This window comes from Mixophyes fleayi, chromosome 3, assembly GCF_038048845.1.
Source record: "Mixophyes fleayi isolate aMixFle1 chromosome 3, aMixFle1.hap1, whole genome shotgun sequence".
Lineage (NCBI taxonomy): Eukaryota > Metazoa > Chordata > Amphibia > Anura > Limnodynastidae > Mixophyes > Mixophyes fleayi.
In genome coordinates this window covers 254,449,238-254,473,947 of record NC_134404.1, presented here as the reverse complement: position 1 = coordinate 254,473,947, position 24,710 = coordinate 254,449,238, and the positions used below count along the sequence as shown (strand labels likewise).

The 24,710-nt window shown below is 46.6% G+C and overlaps 1 protein-coding gene across 2 annotated transcripts in view; it reads right to left on the bottom strand.

The window, feature by feature from the left end:
- The window catches only part of FMN2 (formin 2), a 423,082-nt gene that overhangs the window by 22,817 nt on the left and 375,555 nt on the right, over positions 1–24,710 (bottom strand). For both annotated transcript variants that reach the window (XM_075203416.1, XM_075203417.1), the window contains one exon: positions 19,761–19,853. In XM_075203416.1, the coding sequence (XP_075059517.1) occupies positions 19,761–19,853 (93 nt within the window). The remainder of the gene's footprint in view (positions 1–19,760; positions 19,854–24,710) is intronic.

Below are 24,710 nucleotides of genomic sequence, written 5' to 3'. Positions count from 1 at the left end.
TGAAGGTTCTTCAGGAGACGTATAAGGGAGGATGTCCCTAGGTGGCCAAGATCCTTACCCCTGCTTATTTGAGCTTTACATAAGGTACATATGGCCATACAGTAGAAATGGCAGATCTGTTGCTGGCTATAGCAGTGTGCTGGGGGAAAAAATGTTTTGTGTATGTTCCTTGCAGGATAACCCCACCCTTTCAGCACCTGTTATGGCCTATAAATTGATTTGAGCAGCTTCCACTTTTGTATTTGTCTGAGAGGCATGTTGGTGTCAGTAGCTGAGGGGGAGTGCTGACATTGGATTGCTATTTGGAGGCTTCTGGGGTACCTCTTTGGTAAGTTAGCTCTCAATTTAAAAACACATATGTATGGCCCAAATATAGGGACTCTCATTGTTTAGAGTAGGACCATCCTATTAGCAAAAGCGCCTTGGCATGGCAGGATGGCTTAAACATACATTTGCAAATGTGTGCAACAAAGACTTTTGCATTTTTATCTACAGTAGAAATGGCAGATCTGTTGCTGGCTATAGCAGTGTGCTGGGGGAAAAAATGTTGTGTGTATGTTCCTTGCAGGATAACCCCACCCTTTCAGCACCTGTTATGGCCTATAAATTGATTTGAGCAGCTTCCACTTTTGTATTTGTCTGAGAGGCATGTTGGTGTCAGTAGCTGAGGGGGAGTGCTGACATTGGATTGCTATTTGGAGGCTTCTGGGGTACCTCTTTGGTAAGTTAGCTCTCAATTTAAAAACACATATGTATGGCCCAAATATAGGGACTCTCATTGTTTAGAGTAGGACCATCCTATTAGCAAAAGCGCCTTGGCGTGGCAGGATGGCTTAAACATACATTTGCAAATGTGTGCAACAAAGACTTTTGCATTTTTATCTACAGTAGAAATGGCAGATCTGTTGCTGGCTATAGCAGTGTGCTGGGGGAAAAAATGTTGTGTGTATGTTCCTTGCAGGATAACCCCACCCTTTCAGCACCTGTTATGGCCTATAAATTGATTTGAGCAGCTTCCACTTTTGTACATATGGCCATACATTTGTTGTCCGGATTGGGATAGAAATAACTCCAGACCGAAGAGGTGGATTTTTTGGTCTTCTGCCCAGGCATGATGATGGGCTTTTTCATCCCATGGACAACAACTGTTTCCCCCCCTGGTGCCTCATTTAAGATAACCACATCAGCATCCTCCTCGTCAAGTTCCTCCTCAGCGCCAACTACATCAATATCCTCCTCCCGGTGTACAACATTGACACCTTCATTAGCCAAATCTGTAACTGGACTGTGGGTGATCCTTCCAGCATATGCAGAGGGTGTGCTGCAAATAGTGGAAGGAGCCACCTCTTCCCGTACAGTGATGTGAAGGTCAGGCTTCACAACCACCAACACCCTTGGACTCGCCTTGGGGATTTGTGATGACATCCCTTTAGAAGGCAGAGTTGTTTGCTGTGTTGTTGATGACAGCTTAACTCTCTTAAATTTTTTAGAGGGGGGGAAGAGGAGGAGGGCTTAGATCCTTGGCTGAAGCTGAACCACTAGTCATGAACACGGGCCATGGCCTAAGCCGTTCCTTGCCACTCCGTGTCGTAAATGGCATATTGGCAAGTTTACGTTTCTCCTCAGATGATTTCAATTTTCATTTTTTGCTACTTTTAGTGAACTTTGGCTTTTTGGATTTTACATGCCCTCTACTAGGAGATTGGGCATCGCCCTTGGCAGACGACGTTGATGGCATTTCATCGTCTATGTCATGACTAGTGGCACCAGCTTCAGCATTAGGAGGAAGTGGTTCTTGATCTTTCCCTACTTTATCCTCCAAATTTTGGTATTCCGTTATATGCAGCACAAGAGAGCGTACCCCTAAACCACACACACTCGACAAAGCCTTTACAAATTATCTGCGGCACAGGAGAGTACCACTGGACTGGAGTTATACAGCAGTACCTATTTTTTGGTACAGCAGCAACAGTGAACGTAGTTTGAAATAGCAGTAACTATTTTTTGGTACAGCAGCAACAGTGAACGTAGTTTGAAATAGCAGTACCTAATTTTTGGTACAGCAGCAACAGTGAACGTAGTTTAAAATAGCAGTACCTATTTTTTGGTACAGCAGCAACAGTGAACGTAGTTTGAAATAGCAGTACCTATTTTTTGGTACAGCAGCAACAGTGAACGTAGTTTGAAATAGCAGTACCTATTTTTTGGTACAGCAGCAACAGTGAACGTAGTTTGAAATAGCAGTACCTATTTTTTGGTACAGCAGCAACAGTGAACGTAGTTTGAAATAGCAGTACCTATTTTTTGGTACAGCAGCAACAGTGAACGTAGTTTGAAATAGCAGTACCTATTTTTTGGTACAGCAGCAACAGTGAGCGTAGTTTGAAATAGCAGTACCTATTTTTTCGTACAGCAGCAACAGTGAGCGTAGTTTGAAATAGCAGTAACTATTTTTTGGTACAGCAGCAACAGTGAACGTAGTTTGAAATAGCAGTACCTAATTTTTGGTACAGCAGCAACAGTGAACGTAGTTTGAAATTGCAGTACCTAATTTTTGGTACAGCAGCAACAGTGAACGTAGTTTGAAATAGCAGTACCTATTTTTTGGTACAGCAGCAACAGTGAACGTAGTTTGAAATAGCAGTACCTAATTTTTGGTACAGCAGCAACAGTGAACGTAGTTTGAAATAGCAGTACCTATTTTTTGGTACAGCAGCAACAGTGAACGTAGTTTGAAATTGCAGTACCTATTTTTTGGTACAGCAGCAACAGTGAATGTATTTTTATATATTGCAGTACTAATATTTCTTGACTGCAGGAACAGTGAACCTATTCATATATTGCAGTAGAAATTTTTATAGACTTTTTTTATATATATTTTTATATATATTTTTTTTATTTTTGTACATTTTTTTTATAATTTTTAAATAACAATGGCCTTAGCAGAACCAGAGCACAGGACACAGCACCACTGGACTCAGCAGGACAGAGCACTGGACAAAGCACCACTAAACTGATCAGCAGGACAGAGCACAGGATCTCCCAAATAACCACTGAAAATAACTAAGCAGGACAGGGGCTCCCAAACAACCTCCCTCTTCAGTGATCGCAGGCAGAATGAAGATGGCGGCCGCGAGCGGGGAATTTATGACATCCGAGTCTCGCAAGATCCGACTTGGATGTCATAGCCTCGTTTTGGATTGATTTGGCGGCCGGAAGTACCCGAACAGTGCACGGATCCCGTCGGATCCGCACTGTTCGGGTGGGCTCGGATTACCGAAATCCGAGCCCGCTCATCTTTATATGTAATGACTAATTTTACCAACATCGTACATTGAAAATTAGTATAAGAGAAGCCCAACTTTTACTGCTATAGCTTCTAATCCCTGGGAGTGGTCTTGTGTGTTCCAGCTGTGCTGCTGGCAGGAGGATCTGGTTACAAACAGGCTTAGTATACTGACCACCTTTCTATCCTGTTTTTTCCCTCTCCATAACTCCTTTTATATCTTTAATCCAGACCCCTTCTTTTCTCACCCACCTTTTTACTTCTTCTCCTCTTAATTTCCCATAATTTTATCCAGTTTTTGCCCACCCTCTCACATCATTGCACACTTTTACACATCTCTCATAGTCCGTTCACACACACACACACACACACACACATACATATATTACCCACGTCCCTTTAGTTTTCCATAGTTCATAGTGCCATCTGCCGCCACCCGCCTCCCTCCCTACTCCCCTGTTGTCATTCCCAGCCATAGCCATGCCCCGCCCCAGGAGAACCAGGGCTATTCCTGCCAGGTACGCTGAACTGCCCCACCCACCCACCCCCACCATCCGGACGCACTACCTCTGTACTTGAGGTCAGCGGGGCAGTCGGGGGTTCCTGCCGGAGAGTGGCCGCAACCACTTCCGGTATGGTGGCTGTCTCTTCCAGTGGGTCGTCTGGTCGCCTTTCGCGCCTTAGCTGCCGCTTACGTGACCCGGACGCAGAGACGCTCGTCATAACACCTGCGCCAGAGCAGGGACGGAGATCTCATGCTCCGGAGCGGGCGGCCATGCCACCCCACTCTGTAGCAGTAAATAGCGGAGACAATAATAGGTCAACGCCAGAGAGGGGATCTTATTCCCCGCCCCCCGCGTGATGGAGGCCAAATGGGAGACCACATAATAGCGCCGGTCAAGGCGATGGACAAGACAGCAGGGGAGAAGTGACAGAAGTGCCTCTTCATCCACCTACAGGGTTCACCTTACAGGGGTTTATGCCCCGTTATTGCCATAGTATTCCGCCATCTCAGGTCACGCCCACAATAAAGGCAGATTGGGGTGCAGCCAGGAATATGCCAGGAATATGAATAGCAGAGGAGGGACTCATTCACAACAGTCTGGACCGACACTTGTGGACTCCAGTGGTGCTTCCTCCTCCACCCGCATTCCTGAATACAGGGGCCATTCTAGTGTTGCACTGGGGTGGGGGACACATCTCCAGTCGTTAGGGTTCAGGGACACCCCTCCACAGTCCATTTCCCCTTTACTGTTTACTCTCAAAGAGGGCAATGAGGCCCATGCACCTAGGGATATGGTAGCAGCCGCCACAGCTAGGGCAGGAACGTCAGCATTAATGCATACCTTCTTTGTCAACCCGCCCCCAGAGGCAAATGTTGGGCCAGCCCTCCCCTTACCTGCCACATCTCAGCACCGGGACCAGGGAAATCTATGGCCTTTTCCCCCCGCGGCTTTCAGGCAGACGGGCGGGTCCTCCACCTCTAGTTGGTCCCTCCCCTCACCAATCTCACCCACCCCCGCTACCATCAACAGGGCTGCCAAGAGCAACTCAGGGCCCCGGTACAACAACTTCATGGGGGCCCCTTATAGTTGAGAATGTAAAAAAAAATTGCGCCGCCGCTGCGCGGTGTGTTCATACAATTGGAGGCGTGGCTATGAATCATTGGGCGTGCCCAGCCCACCCTCCTGCAGAAAAAAAAACCTGTATTGTTTTGTACACCATTGAACGGTCACCAAAAACTGGGATTGTCCCACTAGAATCACAGACTCTGTTGCTCTCTCCTACCTGTTCTTCTCACTTTCACCACCTGTGGCTGCAGGTTTCTTTAGTTGCAGCTTGTCTGGATCCTGGAATGTTGGGGGCCCTATTTGGAAAAAAAATGGGTACATTTAGAAAATTACAGCCAGCCCCGGCTTTAAATCAATAGTACCCACGATTAATAATTAGGCCTTCCTCCAGCCCCAACATTAAAATAATAGTATTCCCATTTAATAAATAAACCTATTTTCCTCCCTACAAACAGCCCCAGCAATAAATGAATAGTATTTAAATTTTAGAAATATACTTATTTCCGGCAACCATCACTGCCATTAAATAATTCATAGGCACATTTAATAAAGAGACCTCATTCTCCCCAAACTCACCCTCACATTCAGTAGCCCCCAAACCACCCCATCTTAAATTAATAGTCCTCACTATTGTGCCTCTCCCCCCCTTTTTTTCTTCATGCTGTGCCCCTCCCCCCTTTTTCTCATGTCGGGCCTCTCTCCCCCATTTTTTCTCATGCTGTGCCTCTCTCCCCCCTTTATTCTCATGCTGTGCTTCTCTCCCCCCTTACCTTTCTATTAGCTTATTTCTTTTTTTTGCTACCCTGCTCCCCCTACCAGCAAAATGGCTGAGCCCCGAACCTGCCCGCAACCCCCCCACCCGGAACTCCCCCCCCCCCCCCCCTGCAAAAAAAAAAAAAAAAAAAAGCTGCAACTGTAAAAAAAAAAAGTTTACACATTACAAAAAAAAAAAATACATGGGCAGTGAAGGCCCTGGCCCCCTGGCATGCCCGAGCTCGGGTAATTAGTATCCGCTCCCCCACCCTCTCGGCGGCCCTGATCATCAATAACATATGGACAGCTCCATACCCATCGCCCTCGGGGCTATACACCTATTACCACCCCCGCCCTTCTTTTCCCCCTCCGGGTCTATATTCCATCCCAGATTCACAGGTGCAGAATGCACAACTTCAGGCTTCGCAGATTCCAGATCCACTCTACATCTACTCAGCTTACTTCACCCCCCCGCAGACAGTAATGTTCTGTTTCATACAGTTTTACAGGAGGAGTTTCAGTCTTGGGAGGCGCAACCACCCGCTACGGGAACATCGCGGATGACATCTCCTAGTCAACCCGTCATTTCTCATCCTCCAGCTGTTGAAGTAATTGTTGCAGACTCAGGGAACACACCTGACACCGCCGGTGAGTATGAAAATATGGCAACCACACGTGCTTACACTGCTAGCCCACCCATATCCACAACTAGTGATGACTCCTCCTCATCACCAAACGCAGGTCCCCGCAAGCTTATAAAAATATTAAACACCCATTTCAAAGGGAGTAACACTAGGAAAGGAGTGACGGGCCAGCAAACAGGTAAATCTACAGCAGGCGCCCCCATGGTTAGATGTGAGAACACAGCACTGTTAGCAGGGATTCGTCCTAGTATTAGGGATAAAATAAAGAAAGGTTTTCATGCTGATCTATTTGAGCTCACCAATTCAACGCAAAAGGAGCTAGCAGCAGCAGGAGCAAAGTGAGGCATGGGGACGGACGCGTATAAATCTTTCCCAAATTGGCTAAACGGCTATTGCGCATTCACGGCGTGTTATTTAGAGACCAGGCCATGTGTGGAAATATTTGCATCTCATCAATGAAAGATTTATAAACGAATGGCCAGGAGCAATGGCGCGCGTACGATGAACAATTCCGGGAAAAGGTTAGTGGATGGCCAGATATCCCATTAGGGCACAGAGATGTCGAGATATGGATGAAATTAAATCGAGCAAGTATGCATTCTGAGCAAGGGGGCAAGCATCCCGGTTTCCGTCAGCGGGGAGACGTAACGCTCCCCAGTTCTATAAGAATAGGTGCTTCACATTCAATAATGCAGCATGCGTGAGAGGCAAAGCTTGCAGATACAGGCACATCTGTTCATACTGTCGTGACACCCATCCCGCCAAGGACTGCCCAAAAAATAATAAGTGAGCCGGCCAAGGTCATGGAAATTCAGGAGGTGAAATGTAAACCTCCAAGTTCTTAGCACTTTACTTCGTCTTTATCCTAAAACTGATGAGGCTTTGTTTCTGTTACATGGATTCCGAGACGGTTTCAAAATACCTATTAAGGGGAAGATATCCACAGGGTTAGTTAATACCTTGAAATCAGCCCTCCTCTACAAACATATTTTAGCTGACAAAATCCGTCAAGAGGTTAGCCTCGGGCGCATGCTAGGTCCCTTCACTTACCCTCCCCTAGCTGGCCTTATTATTCCCCCGGTTGGAATAGTACCAAAGAAAAGCATCGGGAAATTTAGGCTCATACAGCATTTATCTCACTCCCCATGTAGCTCCATAAACTATGCATTTGATCCCACTATTAGAACGGTAAGCTATCAATCTTTTGACGAAGCACTGGCACTCATCAGAGGTCGAGGGCTAGGTGCGTTAATGGCCAAATTAGATATTGAATCCGCTTTTAGGTTTCTCCTGCTTCACCCGTCATCTTTTAAATACATGGGTTTCAGAATGCCAGATGGGCTTTACATAGATAGGTGCCTTCTCATGGGTTGTTCGGTGTCATGTGCTTTCTTTGAGACATTCAGCTCCTTCCTGCATTGGTGCATACAAGCAGGAACGGGCAAACCTTGGGATAGCACACTGTCTAGACATTTTCTGATATTAGGTCCCCCTTCTTCCTCTATCTGCGCCGATACCCTGTTCACTGCCCAAGCTCTTTTTCACATGATGGCCCACGACAAGACGGAGGAGCCTTTTACCACACTATAATTTCTCGCCATTGAGATCGACAGTGTCCAAGGCTGCTGTAGACTTCCAGTAGATAAAATTAAGAAGCTAGAAAATCTAATCTTATAGGTACTCTCCTCACCCTCCTCCACCCTTTGATGAATCCAATCACTTTTAGGTTCCCTGAACTTCTCCTGCACGGTAATACCCATGGGCAGAATTTTTTGCAGAAAACCAGAGCTAGCAATGGCCAGTTACACCCACTCCCATGCTCGGATTCATTTAGGGGAAGAGATTGTGGCAGATTAAAAAATGTTGCTGCGGTTCCTAACTAATTTCAATGGCTCCAGAATTTGGCCCACACAGCAAGTATCTACAATAGCCTTGGACTTGCACACAGACACATCCGGGGCTATGGGTTTTGGTCCCTTCTTTCAGGGGGAATGGTGCACTGCCCCTTGGCTCCTCCTATGGAAACAAAACGGTTTGACGTGCAACCTCTTAGCCTTAGAACTATTCCCTATCATGGAAGCTTTAGAACTCAAGGCCCCCCCGCCTCCACAGCTAGAGCATGGTTTTTCGGTGCGATAATCTTGGCGTGGTACAGGCAATCAATCGTCAGAGCTTCTCATCCCACTGTTAGGATCTGCCTTGATACTCTGTGTGCATATTACCCTGTGTTATGATCTGCCTTGTGTCTCTGTGTGCATATTACCCTGCAGTACCTGTGATCCTCCAGAGGTGCTGCTGTTTGGCCTTTTCCACTATCAGGGGTTAACTAGCACAGCTAGCTAATCATCCACACCTGACTGTGTCCTATATATGCCTGCCTATTCCACAATCCTTTGCTGGTCATTGAAGTTCCGATGCCTGCTTATGTTTCTTTGTTCCTGGATTACCTGCATGTTTCTGTCTATTACTGCGAACTGGCTTCAGTTAAGTTATTTCCTGTGTTTCATTATTGTTTACCTGTTGTTTGGCAATATCTGAAAGTCCATCGTTTCATCAGCCTAAACTGGTTTCTGTTTATTTGCTTTCCCTGGACTATGCTTTTTCTGCAATAAACAGTTTAAACGTTTATATCACGTGTATGGCTCCATGGCTGTAATTAAGGAATTTGTTTTGAACAGAACCATAACACCCGCCCAGCGCTGAACTTACTCAGGGAGCTGGTGCTTCGTTGTCTGGATTACAACATAACATTTCGAGCCCGACACGTTCCCGGAGAGGACAATAAAATAGCTGATTACCTCTCACGTCGTAAATGGTGGGGTTTTAGAGCCATCGACACCCATGCGCAGCGGGAAGGTTTAACATGTCCTAATTATGTTTGGCAGATGGTAGAGCCGGCATAACGGCCCTTGCAGTCTTATCCTTAGCCGCATCCACCAAGAAAGCATACGTTGCGGCGTGGATTCCATGGGTACGTTTCCAAGCGACGCGCCATCCCGCTCCTTCCAACTTAGCAGACAGTATGTTCAAATTCATGTGGAATCGATATAAAGAGAGCGTATCGAAAGTGACGATGGTCTCTACTTTAGCAGGAATCTCCTCCATGGCCAAATTGCAAGGTGTCCCCTACCCAACAAAAGGTTTCCTCATAAGTAAAGCATTAAAACAGTGGGCAAAACTCCACCCAGTTTTGGTGGACTGTCGTGGACCAATTGTTGGCCCCTTGTTTGTACGATTGATGGGGGCTTTGTCTGTGATTTCCAACGACACTTATGAGTCATTACTTTTTAGCACAGTGTTTTCCATGGCATATCACGGGGCCTTCAGGGTTAGCAAGCTAGTGGCGCAATCCAAAAGACACCTAGGCTCAGCGTTGCTATCAAGGCATATTATTTGTTTACCCACTACCATTCAATGTAAAATATCCAGTTCCAAGACCGACCAAATGGGAAGAGGTCATTGGTTAGATTTATCGGCCCAACAGTACACAAGTATTTGCCCAGTCACTCTCTGTCAGAAATTTGCCCAATCCCGCCCCCAAAGCCCCATATGGTTAGTGCATAAAGACGGCCTCACCAAGTTTCAATTCAGCGCCCTTTTGAAGAGATGTTTAGGGCATATAGGTTTAAATCCTGCAGATTATGGCACGCATTCATTTAGGATAGCGGCAGCTACTGCTGTGGCAATGGGTGGTGCCACAACCCCCGAAATTCAGTTGCTAGGACAGTGGAAATCGGACTCTTACAAAAAGTATATAAGGCCAGAACATAATAATATCCTTATTCTTCTGTGTGTTCCCTCTCTTGCGGCGACCCAAGGCTCCTCCGCCTGCCGTTTTTAACGGAAGCACGAAGGGATTTTCTCCCATTTTTCTCCTTGCACCAAGGCCTGCTTAGGGGTCTCCAAGGTTTTATGAGTTTTCACCTTCGTTTGGGTCAAAGCTCTTTCTGTTTTGCTTACTGTTTGTTATAAGCGTTCTACCATGGTTAGTAACCCAGTTATTTCATATGTGTTTTTTGTCCTAGGCATTGCCTCTAAATGGATTCAAATTTGGGTAATCGGACACTCTTATGTGTTTTGGGCGGCTAAGCGCGCTATGGCCTCCAATAGGTCATTTGTTAATACCCCCATAGACATCAAATAGATTGGGAAGAGAGGTATGAAATGGCAGGCACTTATCCCATCATTAGGCCAGGAGATTGCTACTCACGGTATACCTGACATCTTAGTCATCCATTTGGGGGGGGACAACTATATGGGGTTGTGCACATCTTTGGCCCTCCAAATAAGGGAAAGCTTGGAGGAAATTGATCCGCGATGGCCAGGAATTCATACATGTTGGTCGGACATAATACCACATTTGTGCTGGAGGTCTGACATCCCCCCCATAGTCATGGCACATATTGTCAAGAAATGTAACAGGGCCATCGGACAAGTTATAAGAGTTTTAGGGTGAACTTTTATAGAGCATCCTTTACTTTCCTCTAAGACAGCCCACCTTTTTTTAGAGTAGACGGGGTTCACCTATCAAAGGAAGGGATTTGGATATTCTTGGATCAGATATTCTGGAAGCTCAGGTCTGTGGTTAGGAAGTTTGGTGGTGGGCCGTGAACCCCTATGGTTCGCTGCATGTTGAGTTGATAGGAGAGCAGCTCAGTCAGTAATCAGAGAGCATATGGTGCTTGTTACCTGTTTATTTAAGCCATATTCCTTTTGAAGTCACCAGACTCTTGGACCTCTAGTAAGGGGGACCTATTGGCCTGCTGAGCGGTCGCATGCCATTGTCGAGTCAAGAAATGTAGTAGACACTCGAGAACATCTTAGCACTGGCCAATAGATAAGGTATAACCTGGGTTGGTGGTACAATGGTCTAACCTTTTCCACCTTTATTGGTTTTGCCAAGTGTGGTTGACTGCCGTGCTCTCACCTTAGTTTTCATATTTAGTTCTTCTTTAATAAACTCCTCTTTTCCAACCTTAATTAATTGTCACGTGGTTATTGCTTTATTATTATGGTATAAGTTCAGTTGTGTTAAGGGGTGTTGTAGGAACCTCAACGATATGCATTTTAAACAAATTTAAACCTGATAGCAAGTATATGTCAAATTAACTTTTCCCAGCCCTCTACCCTCCCTGTATATCCATGCCCATATAGATATACCCAGATCCTTTAACATAAATGCAACTAAAACAAACGAGTAAAGTAATTGCACAGTTGAGGCTGAACTAAAAGCCAATTCTCAGCACTTGATAAAACACTATACCAAAAAAGGAAGGGTAACTGTTACTTAAAGGCCTTGTAGCATGGGACTGTCCTTATGTATAAAGAAAGTGCTGGCAAAAGAAAATAAATTCATCCTAGATATGAGAGATCATCCGGACTCTAGATTATGGAATATAAAACATATTTACATTGGATAATATAACAACATTATGAAACACTGCCCATACACAGACCACAGACGCAGAGCCGGATTTACACCTCATGGTGCCCTAGGCAAGATATTGGTTTGGGGACCCCCAGCCCTCCCTAAGCCCCCCAGTCCCCCCTACGCCCCCCCCCCAGCCCTCCACACCCGCCCCCCCACCTCCCTGAAACAATCCATAGCATTATATTTTTATCACATCTCACGAGACTAAGAGCTCCACAGCTCATGCAATGCAATGAGAGACCACAGAACAGCAAATCAGAATACAGCTGTCACATTCTGATTTACTGCCAGACTGCCTGTCTTTGAATGCATTCTGCTGGCATGGGCAAACAAAAGATTCCTAGAGAAGGGTTTCAAAATACTGGATTCTGGGGCAAAGCCGCAATAGGCCAGAAACGGACACTATTTTGAAATAAAAATATTTTACTGTAAATTACAAGTATGGTAGAGTCAAAAAGTGGTGCTTATTCACATTGAGTGTCTTCTTAGATGCTAATTTAGATTCAGGGGAATTGCCCATATATATTATGCTGATAGGAAGAGTTGGAGAGCAGCCAAGCACTGTCTAAAATTATAGCTACGCCCCCATGCATTCTGGTCATGCCCTCTGGTGGTGTGGCGTGGAAACCCCTTCTACAAAACCTGTGTTTGCCCCTGAGGTGCTAATTATTCTGGTGGGGCAATTGAGAAAGCAAGGATTAATGATATGGCCTATCTAGATGACATCTTTGTGGTGTGAAATTTGGATTCCATTGTTACCTATAGGACAGCTTAATTGGTAGCCTTTCTGCAGGAACATGACTGGATTGTGAACTGGGCAAAATGTCATCTAATCCCATCACAGCAAATAAAGTTGCTAGGGGGGTCAGATAAACACCATACAGAACACGGTGGTCCTGAGTCATTAAGGTACATATCTGGCTGTTTTGAATGTATCCTCCACAAAATTGTTCTGCGCATGTGCAGAACCGTCAGGGTTTGGTTCAAATAAACAGCCTACGCTTTACGGGAGTGAACATTGTGGGCTATGGGCGGATTTGCATCGGCAATTTACAGTAAGGTCATTCCCGTACAGGTTTGCTCAAGTCAGCTTCCAGGGCATTGGAATTCACCCGTATCTCCTGCACCAGCAAGAGGTCTAGTCTAAGTGTTGCACCTGGTCAGGAAGCATTAGGCATTACAACTGCTGGACCTGGCAGCACTAGACAGTTGTAAAAGACAGATTTTAAAAAAAAAAAGTGGGGTCCCACCCTCCAAATGATATTAACTCTTGTGCTGTCAGCCTAATTCTGGTCAGAACAAAGTTGGGGGAAAACATGCATGGAATCCCCCCAATTTTACTCCAACCAGCACTAGCAAGCCAGCTGGGGCTCTTTAGCAGTAGAACTCATAGCATGGGGTCCCTCTGCCATAATGACAAACCTGCCCCAGCCTGGTCAACACAGGGCTGCATCCCATAAGGAGTTGGGGTCCACAAAGAAAAATGAGCCCCCCATCCTATGGATACTCAGCCCCTTGCTGAAAGAACTAGGGATCTTCCTACACCTTTGGGTGGTGGGTGTGGGGTAATAAAGTGAATAATTGAAGAGTAAATACTATTTTAGTTTGTGGAACTACAGGTCCCAGCAAACCCAGGCTGCCATTAACAGTTTCGGCATGCTGGTGCTTGTAGACCTTAAAGTAAAGGTCTTAGAAAGGAGAGCAGTGTGGCAGGAAGTTCAGTACTTTCATCTTCCACTAGAAGGGAAATGTCTCAGACACTGGCAGCCTTTATAAATCACCAGGGAAGTACCAAAAGCTGAACCACATGATGGTGGAAGTAGCAAAACTCATGTCCTTGGCAGAGAAGAATCTAGAGTTTCTCTCTGTGCTACATGTAGCAAGCAACAAGAACCTAATAACTGACTAACTATGTTGAGAACGGATTCATCCAGGAAGTGTTTCAGCTACTATTAGTTAAAGTCGGGCTTTCTCAAGTGGACTTTATGGCAATAAGAAAAAAAAAACAAAGTACCCAGGTTGATCTCTCAGAACAAAGCTCCAGTTACAGAGGAAATACACCATGAACATTCCATGGACATTCAACTGTGTTATGTCTTCCCTCTCATGACTTGCGTTCTAAAAAAAAGACCAGAAAAGAGAAGGCAGAAGTAATAGTGATCCTTCTGTTTTGGCCACGCCATCCATGGTTTACTGTAGCCTGGGAGATGCTCTGGGAGCAACCATCGCATTTGTGCCAGATATCCTGAAACAAAGCCTAGTTTTTAATTCAAATTTAGTGTTGTTGGATTTAATGGCATGGAGACTGAGCGAAAACTGTTCAGGCATAAGGGAGTCTCAGAGCAGGTGATCAATACACTTTTGCAAGCAAGAAAGAACTCTTCAATAATCTATTACAGAATTTGGATGAAATTTATCACATGGTGTAAATCTAAATTCAATCTTGCTGCAGCAGCTATTCCACAGGTCCTTGACCTCTTTCAGGATGGTCTCATAAATTCCACATTGAGTGTCTTCTTAGATGCTAATTTAGATTCAGGGGAATTGATTATTCGCTTCTTCCAAACAGTGAAGAATATCCATCCCTCCTGTCACAAAACAACGTAGAAATACCGCTAAGGAGCCATGAATAGGTGAAAAAACAAGCGATGTTTATTGCTGGCAAATATAAACAGGTGATGAAATCATAAGTTTGCAGAAATACCAGATATTCAGTAGTTGCAGGTAAATGGAAGGTGAGGGAAGATTCCAGGCAGCATATACAGGGAAATGCACAGGTAAGTCCCAGGTTCACTTATGAAACAGATCAGCAGAATGAATGATGAGATCCAGTATAAACACAGGAACAATGCAGGAGGAAGAATCCCAGGGTGAAACCACAGGATATGACATCAATGACCAGCAATGTGTGCTGGGAGAGACAGGTATATATAGGGGAAATGAGAACACCCAGGTGCATGAAATAATTGGTGAACAGCAAGGTTAACCCCTAATGCACACAAATAGGGCACAATAGCAGCACCTCTGGTGAATGAAGGTACTGCTGCAGCACATAAAAATAAACACAAATACAGCACAGTGCAAAACAAACAGGGGCTGCAGGATGCAAGCAGCATTCAAAAGGGAGATGTAGCAGGCAGATTGTGACAGTACCCCCTCCCTTAAGGGCGGATTCCAGACGCCAAAATATCAAGAATGTCTGGGTTCATCTGAATCATAGTCCAGAATTGGGCAGCAGACATGGCAGCAGGCCCGGACTGGGCAGAAGACTTGGAGGGAATAGTGCTGTGAGAAGCCTCGGAAGGGGCAGTGCTGTGAGAAGCCTCGGAGGGGACAGCGCTGTGAGAAGCCTCGGAGCAGACAGCGCTGTGAGAAGCCTCGGAGCAGACAGTGCTGTGAGAAGCCTCAGAGCAGACAGCGCTGTGAGAAGCCTCAGAGCAGACAGCGCTGTGAGAAGCCTCAGAGCAGACAGCACCAAGTGGTAACTCGGGCTGAACCGCATAGAGTAGCAACTCGGGCTGAACCGCATAGAGTAGCAACTCGGGCTGAACCGCATGGACAAGCAACTCGGGCTGAACCGCATAGAGTAGCAACTCGGGGCTGAACCGCATAGAGTAGCAACTCGGGCTGAACGGCATGGACAGGCAACTCGGGCTGAACCGCATGGACAGGCAACTCGGGCTGAACCGCATGGACAGGCAACTCGGGCTGAACCGCATGGACAGGCAACTCGGGCTGAACCGCATGGACAGGCAACTCGGGCTGAACCGCATGGACAGGCAACTCGGACTGAACCGCATGGACAGGCAACTCGGGCTGAACCGCATGGACAGGCAACTCGGGCTGAACCGCATGGACAGGCAACTCGGGCTGAACCGCATGGACAGGCAACTCGGGCTGAACCGCATGGACAGGCAATTCTGGAGCGGACTGTAAGGGCAGCGCCCCCTCTGGAGAAGACTGTAAGGGCAGCGCCCCCTCTGGAGAAGACTGTAAGGGCAGCGCCCCCTCTGGAGAAGACTGTAAGGTCAGCGCCCCCTCTGGAGCAGGCTGAAGACTCGGACCCGGAGACAGCGGCAGGAGACTCGGGACCGGAGACAACGACAGGAGACTCGGGACCGGAGACAACGACAGGAGACTCGGGACCGGAGACAGCGGCAGGAGACTCGGGACCGGAGACAGCGGCAGGAGACTCGGGACCGGAGACAGCGGCAGGAGACTCGGGACCGGAGACAACGACAGGAGACTCGGGACCGGAGACAACGACAGGAGACTCGGGACCGGAGACAACGACAGGAGACTCGGGACCGGAGACAGCGGCAGGAGACTCGGGACCGGAGACAGCGGCAGGAGACTCGGGACCGGAGACAGCGGCAGGAGACTCGGGACCGGAGACAGCGGCAGGAGACTCAGGACCGGACACAGCGGCAGGAGACTCAGGACCGGACACAGCGGCAGGAGACTCAGGGCAAGAGGCAGATGATGGCACCTCGGAGCAAGAGGCAGAGGCTGGCACCTCGCAACAGGAGACAGAGGCTGGCACCTCGCAACAGGAGACAGAGGCTGGCACCTCGCAACAGGAGACAGAGGCTGGCACCTCGCAACAGGAGACAGAGGCTGGCACCTCGCAACAGGAGACAGAGGCTGGCACCTCGCAACAGGAGACAGACGCTGGGACCTCGGCACAGGAGACAGAGGCTGGGACCTCGGCACAGGAGACAGAGGCTGGGACCTCGGCACAGGAGACAGAGGCTGGGACCTCGGCACAGGAGACAGAGGCTGGGACCTCGGCACAGGAGACAGAGGCTGGGACCTCGGCACAGGAGACAGAGGCTGGGACCTCGGCACAGGAGACAGAGGCTGGGACCTCGGCACAGGAGACAGAGGCTGGGACCTCGGCACAGGAGACAGAGGCTGGGACCTCGGCACAGGAGACAGAGGCTGGGACCTCGGCACAGGAGACAGAGGCTGGGACCTCGGCACAGGAGACAGAGGCTGGGACCTCGGCACAGGAGACAGAGGCTGGGACCTCGGCACAGGAGACAGAGGCTGGGACCTCGGCACAGGAGACAGAGGCTGGGGCCTCGGCACAGGAGACAGAGGCTGGGGCCTCGGCACAGGAGACAGAGGCTGGGGCCTCGGCACAGGAGACAGAGGCTGGGGCCTCGGCACAGGAGACAGAGGCTGGGGCCTCGGCACAGGAGACAGAGGCTGGGGCCTCGGCACAGGAGACAGAGGCTGGGGCCTCGGCACAGGAGACAGAGGCTGGGGCCTCGGCACAGGAGACAGAGGCTGGGACCTCGGCACAGGAGACAGAGGCTGGGACCTCGGCACAGGAGACAGATGGAGCTGGCGCCTCAGGACAGGCGGCTGAAACTGGCAGATTGGGTCTCTTCCCAGAGAACAAAAATGGTGGAGCATAAACAAATTTGCAATGCCAAGAGGAAACAACAGGGAATGGTTCAGTAAGCTGACGTGGTCTACGGATGGGACAGTCCTGCAAAAAATGTGCATTGCTGGCACAGTAGAGACACAACCTGTTTGTTATTCTGCGACGCCGTTCCTCTTCGGTCAGATGGGGGCGTGGACCACCTGTGAACTGGGAATTTGTTACCCCATAGTTCTTAGAAAACAGCAAACTTGTAGAAGCACTTTTAAGAGGTGCTGTTTGCACAGGTTCATCAGCAGAGAAGGTGGATTGAGACAGATCAGCAGCTTCTGAATTAGGAGAGACAGAATCTGACAGTCTCCTGAGTGGGTCCAAAAGAAACGTAAAAAATTTAGCCAGCTGGGAGCGTAGCAAGATAATGTCCATTTGTAAAGTTTGTAGCAGTGGTAATTCCAAGTTTGGTGAAACAGACATGTTGCAGAAAACAAATGAAAAATTGATTGCAGAGAAAAGGTCCCAGGAATAAAACAAAACTTTCACCTGACTCCTAAGCTGTTTATTTTCGGCTGGTCATACTGTCACAAAACAACGTAGAAATACCGCTAAGGAGCCATGAATAGGTGAAAAAACAAACAATGTTTATTGCTGGCAAATATAAACAGGTGATGAAATCATAAGTTTGCAGAAATACCAGATATTCAGTAGTTGCAGGTAAATGGAAGGTGAGGGAAGATTCCAGGCAGCATATACAGGGAAATGCACAGGTAAGTCCCAGGTTCACTTATGAAACAGATCAACAGAATGAATGATGAGATCCAGTATAAACACAGGAACAATGCAGGAGGAAGAATCACAGGGTGAAACCATAGGATATGACATCAATGACTAGCAATGTGTGCTGGGAGAGACAGGTATATATAGGGGAAATGAGAACACCCAGGTGCATGAAATAATTGGTGAACAGCAAGGTTAACCCCTAATGCACACAAATAGGGCACAATAGCAGCACCTCTGGTGAATGAAGGTACTGCTGCAGCACATAAAAATAAACACAAATACAGCACAGTGCAAAACAAACAGGGGCTGCAGGATGCAAGCAGCATTCAAAAGGGAGATGTAGCAGGCAGATCGTGACACCTCCATTATGTACTTTGTGGTCACACGTGACCTCAATTTAGTGCTCAACGCTATGTCTGACTTTTCAAAGTTTCTTTGAGATGGCCAACACTGAGGGTGGTGTTCCTAGTTGATTTTACTTCTCCCCACAGGGTAGGAGAATTACAAGCATTGTGGTGCAAAGAACCTTTAATGAATATCTACAGAGATAAAGTAGTACTTAGAACCAATTCAGAGTTTCTTCTAAAACTGGGGTCTACATTTCACATTAAACAGTGTTATACTGCCATCCATTTGTCCACAGCCTGTTGATGAAAAATAAAGAAAACTACATTCATTGGAATTGGTAAGTGAAATTTCCAGACATTTATCCAGGACAGAAGGATTTAGAGGCACATAACAACTGCTTGGGATTCCTACAGGATCTCAGAAAAACTCCATACATTCACTGAATAAATTAAAATTTTGCAGCAATATATGTTGCAGTTTTTTCCTAAGTAGCGCCCCCTACTCTGTTGTTTGGGTACATCCCATTGTAATGGCTGACATGGGGGTCTGAAAAGCAAAAATATTAATTATTCTTAGTTGATTTCTTTTCCTCAAAATACTCCATGGCAGCTCAGTTTCCCACCCATGTTTGATATATTAAGCTTTTCAGAGAAAACTTGAGAAGTAATTCAAAGACAGAGTAGGAACTACCTCATTTACTGCCCAAGGGTGTTTTCTATCCTGCCTCTACCTAAACTGGAAAATGAACCTACACATTGTAAAGTCTGCAATGGAGTATTTTAAGAAAAAGGCATTAATGGCAAGCATAATCTGCATGTTTTTGATACAGGTAAAAAAAACTGTTAAACAGACTCTCTGAATCTGCAAATTTCTAATATTTGTCTGTTGACGGTGGTGCAAATTACTTAATGTGCAATTTGCCCATTGGATAACTATAGTAGACCATCCTACAAACCTTTCCCCACCCCTGCAATGTTTCCGCTGACCCTTGCTACCTTTATAAATTGTGTAAAACTGTTTATTCCCCCTAAACATTCCCCATGGAGTACTTGTAATTTAGGCCTGATTCATCTAACAAAGCAACATGCACATAACTTGAGCAAGGAACTTCAGTGTATTCAGGATACATTTCCATTTGAATCTGGTTTTGAGTACGCTGTCCTAAAATAAATGACCAACTTCTAGTACTCTAATTATTATAGAAGAGCGTTAATTTTTTTTTTTTGCATTAAATACAAAAATCTGGAGGTTCTAAATGCATACTGTACATAAAATGCATTTCTATATATCCAATCTTTCTTGCATATACATTTTATTTGCTATCTAGTGGCACGCAATAAAATGTAGGTTTTAATACAAAGACTTCGTCGTGTTAGTCATCACTATCAGTCAGCACTTACACCTGCCCTGCAGCTAATGCAAATGATACAGCTAAAATTAAAAAAAAACAGTTAACAATAAATACATATTTCCACATATTCTGTAAAATAGATCAAATGTCTTTCTTGTATTTAACACCACATCCCACCTTTTCAGTAATTACATGACAATGTTTTTTTACCTTTGCTTCGAAAATCCTCTATGTGGTCTTTGAAAGGTTGCAAATATTGTTCTACAGATTTCTGATAAACTTTTGCTGCTTCAGTCTCACATGCTGAAAGAACAGAAAAAAACACTGTTTACATTTTAACCTTGTCATTTTGTCTTGTTCTACTATATCTTAGCCTTGCAAACTGAAAGCTACATTTTAAATGCACCAAAACAAATCTAATAGACACCAAAAACTAAACAAATGTGCACTATAAACATCTTTTAAAATGTGTTTTAAAACTACTCTTAGAGGGGAATTTAAATGGGCCAAGTTACTCGTGAAAGTAACGCTGCCCGCACACTATTATTGCTCTCTGCTCTCAGAACTGCGAGCAAAAATCAGCATTGAAATTACCGTACTAACGGTAATAATGTGCACTATATCCGAAGTAATGGTAATAGTGCGAGGGCTGCGTTACTTTCACGAGTAACGCGTACAATTGAATTCCCCCTTAGTTTTAGGATTTGCGGAAAATAGACCTCTTAAAGATTGTTCGGTGAATGAGATTGCTGAAAATCTCTAGTGTTTAAAGTACCAAAATCTAAAGTTAACAATAGGAAGATACCTGTATAAAACATCTGATTGTACATTTTGTGACCAAAAACCAAACTATTTAGCTGTCTGAGGCAGAAAGAGTAACAATGGGGGTTAGTGGCAGAACCAAAGGGTCCCACACGGGGCTTCATTGCTCATTTGCTGACCCCCTGCGGACACTCAGAAGAGCAGATCAGGGACCTCCCTCAACTTTCATTATGGGGCCCGGCTATGTCATGCTCGGACCCTGATGGGGATCATTTATAAGTGCAAACAAGTATGTCATCTACATTTATTGGAAGAGTTGAAGGTCCAGGGTACAAGAACTACTGTAAACTAAACTAGGGATGTGCACCGGCCACTTTTGGTGTTTTGGGTTTTGGGTTCCGATTACCTTAAGGTTTTGGGTTCTAATGGGTTTTGCCAAAACACCCCCCTCAAGGTTTTGGGTTCTGATTTTATTTTAAAAAAGCATAAAAACTACTAAAATCCTGTTTTTTTGTTTGTTTTCACTCCTACGCTATTATTAACCTCAATAACATTCATTTTCACTCATTTCCAGTCTATTCTGAACACCTCACACCTCCCAATATTGTTTTTAGGCCAAAAGGTTGCACCGAGGTAGCTGGATGACTAAGCTAAGCGACACAAGTGGGCGGCACAAACACGTGGCCCATCTAGGAGTGGCACTGCAGTGGCAGACAGGATGGCAGTTTGAAAAACTAGGCCCCAAAGAGCACATAATGCCAAAAAAAGAGGTGCAAGATGGAATTGTCCTTGGCCCACCCTTATGTTGGTGAAATAGGACATGCGCACTTTAACAAACCAATCATTTCAGTGACAGGGCCTACCAAACTACTGTGGCTGAAATGATTGCTTTGTTTGGGCCCCCACACAAAAAAAGCTATTCATCTCTCCCTGTACAAACTAAACTGGCTTTACTGAGGCAAGATGTCGTCCTCATCCTCATCCTCCGATTCCTCGCCCCCTTCAGTGTGTACTTCCTCATCCTCACACATTATCAATTCGTCCCCGCTGGACTCCACAATCACCGGTCCCTCTGTAGTCTCTGGAGGCCATTGCTGGTCTTGATTGAAGAATTGATAATTCATTTTTATGAACATTATCTTCTCCACATTTTGCGGAAGCAACCTCCTTCGCCGCTCACTGGCCAGGTTCCCTGCAGCACTAAAAACTCTTTCGGAGTACACACTAGAGGGGGGACAACTCAGGTAAAATAGAGCCAGTTTGTACAGGGGCTTCCAAACTGCCTTTTGTTCCTGCCAGTAAAAGTAAGGACTGTCTGACATGTCTACTTGGATGGTGTCAGCAAAGTAATCCTCCACCATTTTTTCAATGGTGACAGCATCCAATGCAGCGACAGTAGACATGTCAGCAATGGTTGGCAGGTCCTTCAGTCCGGACCAGATGTTCTCTGCATCCCCGCCAGCAGGTCGTTTATGAAATCTCAGCTGTTTCCTCGCAGCCACAGGTGTTGAAGAAAATGAAGGAGGAGCTGTTGCCATGTCACGTTCCTCTTCAGATGACAATCTCCTGACCAGCAGGTCTTTGCACCGCTGTAGACTTGTGTCCGCCGGAAACAGAGATACAACATACGCTTTAAACCGAGGATCGAGCACGGTGGCCAGAATGTTTTCCTCTGACTTTAAAAGAGTCACCACCCTCGGATCCTGGCAAAGCGTACGAAGGGCTTCATCCAGAAGAGCTACATGCTTTGTGAAATCGCAATGGTTTACCAACTCCTCCCTCACTTTCTCCAGCTGCATCTGCAACAGCCTGATCAGGGGAATCACCTGACTCAAGCTGGCAGTGTCGGAACTGACTTCTCGTGTGGCAAGTTCAAACGGCTGGAGAACCTTGCACAACACGGAAATCAGTCTCCACTGTGCTTGACTCAGGCGCATCCCCACTCCTTTGCCTATGTCATAGGTGGCTGTGTAGGCTTGAATGACCTTTTGCTGCTCCTCCATCCTCTACAGCATATAGAGGGTGGAGTTCCAGCGCGTCACAACCTCTTGTTTGAGGTGATGGCGGGGCAGGTTCAGGCGTTTTTGATGCTGCTCCAGTCTTCGGTAGGCAGTGGCAGAATGCCGAAAGTGTCCCGCAATTTTGTGGGCCACTGCAAGCATATCCTGCACACCCCTGTCACTTTTCAGATAATGCTGCACCACCAAATTTATTGTGTGGGCAAAACATGGCACGTGCTGGAAATTGCCCATATGTAATGCCCGTACAATGTTACTGGCGTTGTCCGACACCACAAATCCCCAGGAGAGTGTAAGTGGGGTAAGCCACTGCGAGATTATTTCCCTCAGTTTCTCTAAGAGGTTGTCTCTTACTGAAACCGGTGATACACAACGTTGCCTGCCTTGGAACGAGCAGGCGTTTCGGAGATGCTGTTACTGATGCTGCTGCGTAAGGCGATGCATCTACCCAGTGGGCTGTCACAGTCATATAGTTGTCCCTCACCGGACCGTGAGTGCCTCTGCGCTGGTGTGTGGCTCCCTAGCCTTCCTGCCGGCACCTATCCTGAACCGCGGCCGTCCGCCATCCTAATGGACTGCGCATGCGCAGCTCCCAAGAACTCTTGTGACTGTTGCTTTTAATCCAAATTGGTTGATCAGGCAACTCCCTATTTAAGGCACCTGTGTGCATTACCTCATTGCCTGATCTTGGAGTCTCATTCCCTGTAAGTCTCTGAAGGTGTTCCCTGTGTTCTACTAGTGTCTTCAGTTTCCTGCTGATTCCTGATCTACTCATCGCTGGTTTCCATACCCGCTACTATCTCCTGTGTACTACTAGTGTCTTCAGTTCCTGTGGATTCCCTGTGCTACTCATCGCTGGTTTCCATACCTGCTAGAGTCTCCTGTTTCCTGCCTGTGTCCTCAGCTGGACTCTGATTACCGGATCTACACACCTGTGGTTCCTACACTCGTCTCTGCCGTCCAGCGTCTCTGCAGTTCCTGCATCTCCCTGTGGACAGACTGTTCTACTGAATAGCGGTATGCCTATCTGTTCTTGACTTTCTACGTTTACTCTGCATATCCGCTAGGACAAGTTTCCACGCTCAGCAGCGGTATCCATACCCGCTATAGACTGTTATTGTTACGCTGCATACGTGTTTGGAATTAACCGTACTACTCAGTCGTTATATGCATAACTGTGATTGACTATCCATTATTGGCCTGCATATCTGTGCTGAGCAAGTCTCTACCAAGTAGCGCCACACATACCGTTATATAGACTTTGTTGGATACGCTGCATACCTATTGGGATCAAGTTCCTCTGTGCTCTCAGTGTCTGCATCCTATTATCTTTGTATGCTTCCACTCATCAACACTTGTACACATCCTCACCTATTAAGCAGTGGTACAACTTGCTATACGCAGACCACTGACTTCCCCGCTACCTACCTGCACCTGGACAAGTCTTCTCACCATAAGCAGTGGTACAACTTGCTATACGCAGACCACTGACTTCCCCGCTACCTACCTACCTGCACCTGGACAAATCTTCTCACCATAAGCAGTGGTACAACTTGCTATACACAGACCACTGACTTCCCCGCTACCTACCTGCACCTGGACAAGTCTCTTCACCATAAGCAGTGGTACAACTTGCTGTACGCAGACCATTGACTTCCCTGCTACCGCCCAGCATCTACTCACGTCCATCCTGATCTCCGTGTTCAAATCTGCCTTTCCACTATATCAGCTAGTCGCTGATTTATTGACTAAAGATTGCTGCAAGTCACTGACTTTCCTATTATTTATTGGCATTCTCTCTCCTTCTGCTGTGATATTTGTTCCGCTAGTCACCCCGCTACCAGAGGACCGTTGTGTGAACTTCACTACTCTGGTAAGCCCAGTCATCTGGTGAAATCCTGGGCAAGACTCCTAGTGCCCGTGACAATAGTCCTTATTTTGCCCTGAACCACTTGTCCACATGTCCGTGGTTAAGTGGACAGTGGGTACAACCGCATTTTTCAGAGCACTGAGGACACTTTTTCGTACTTCTATGTACATCCCGGGTATCGCCTGCCTGGTGAAGTGGAATCTAGACGGGATTTGGTACCGGGGACACAATACCTCCATCAACCGTCTAAATCCCACTTCACTGATGGCGGACACGGACGCATGTCTAACACCAACATAGCTGTCAAGGCAGCAGTTATCCGCTTTGCCATAGGATGACTACTGTCGTACTTTGTGCTCATGGCAAACGACTGTTGGACGGTCAACTGTTTGGTGAAAGACGTAGCGTTCTTACGACTTCCCCTCTGGGAAGATGACCGACTACCAGCAGCAACAGCAGCAGCGGCAGTAGTAGGCTTACCGCTGCAGGATCCTCCGGAAGAATCCCGGA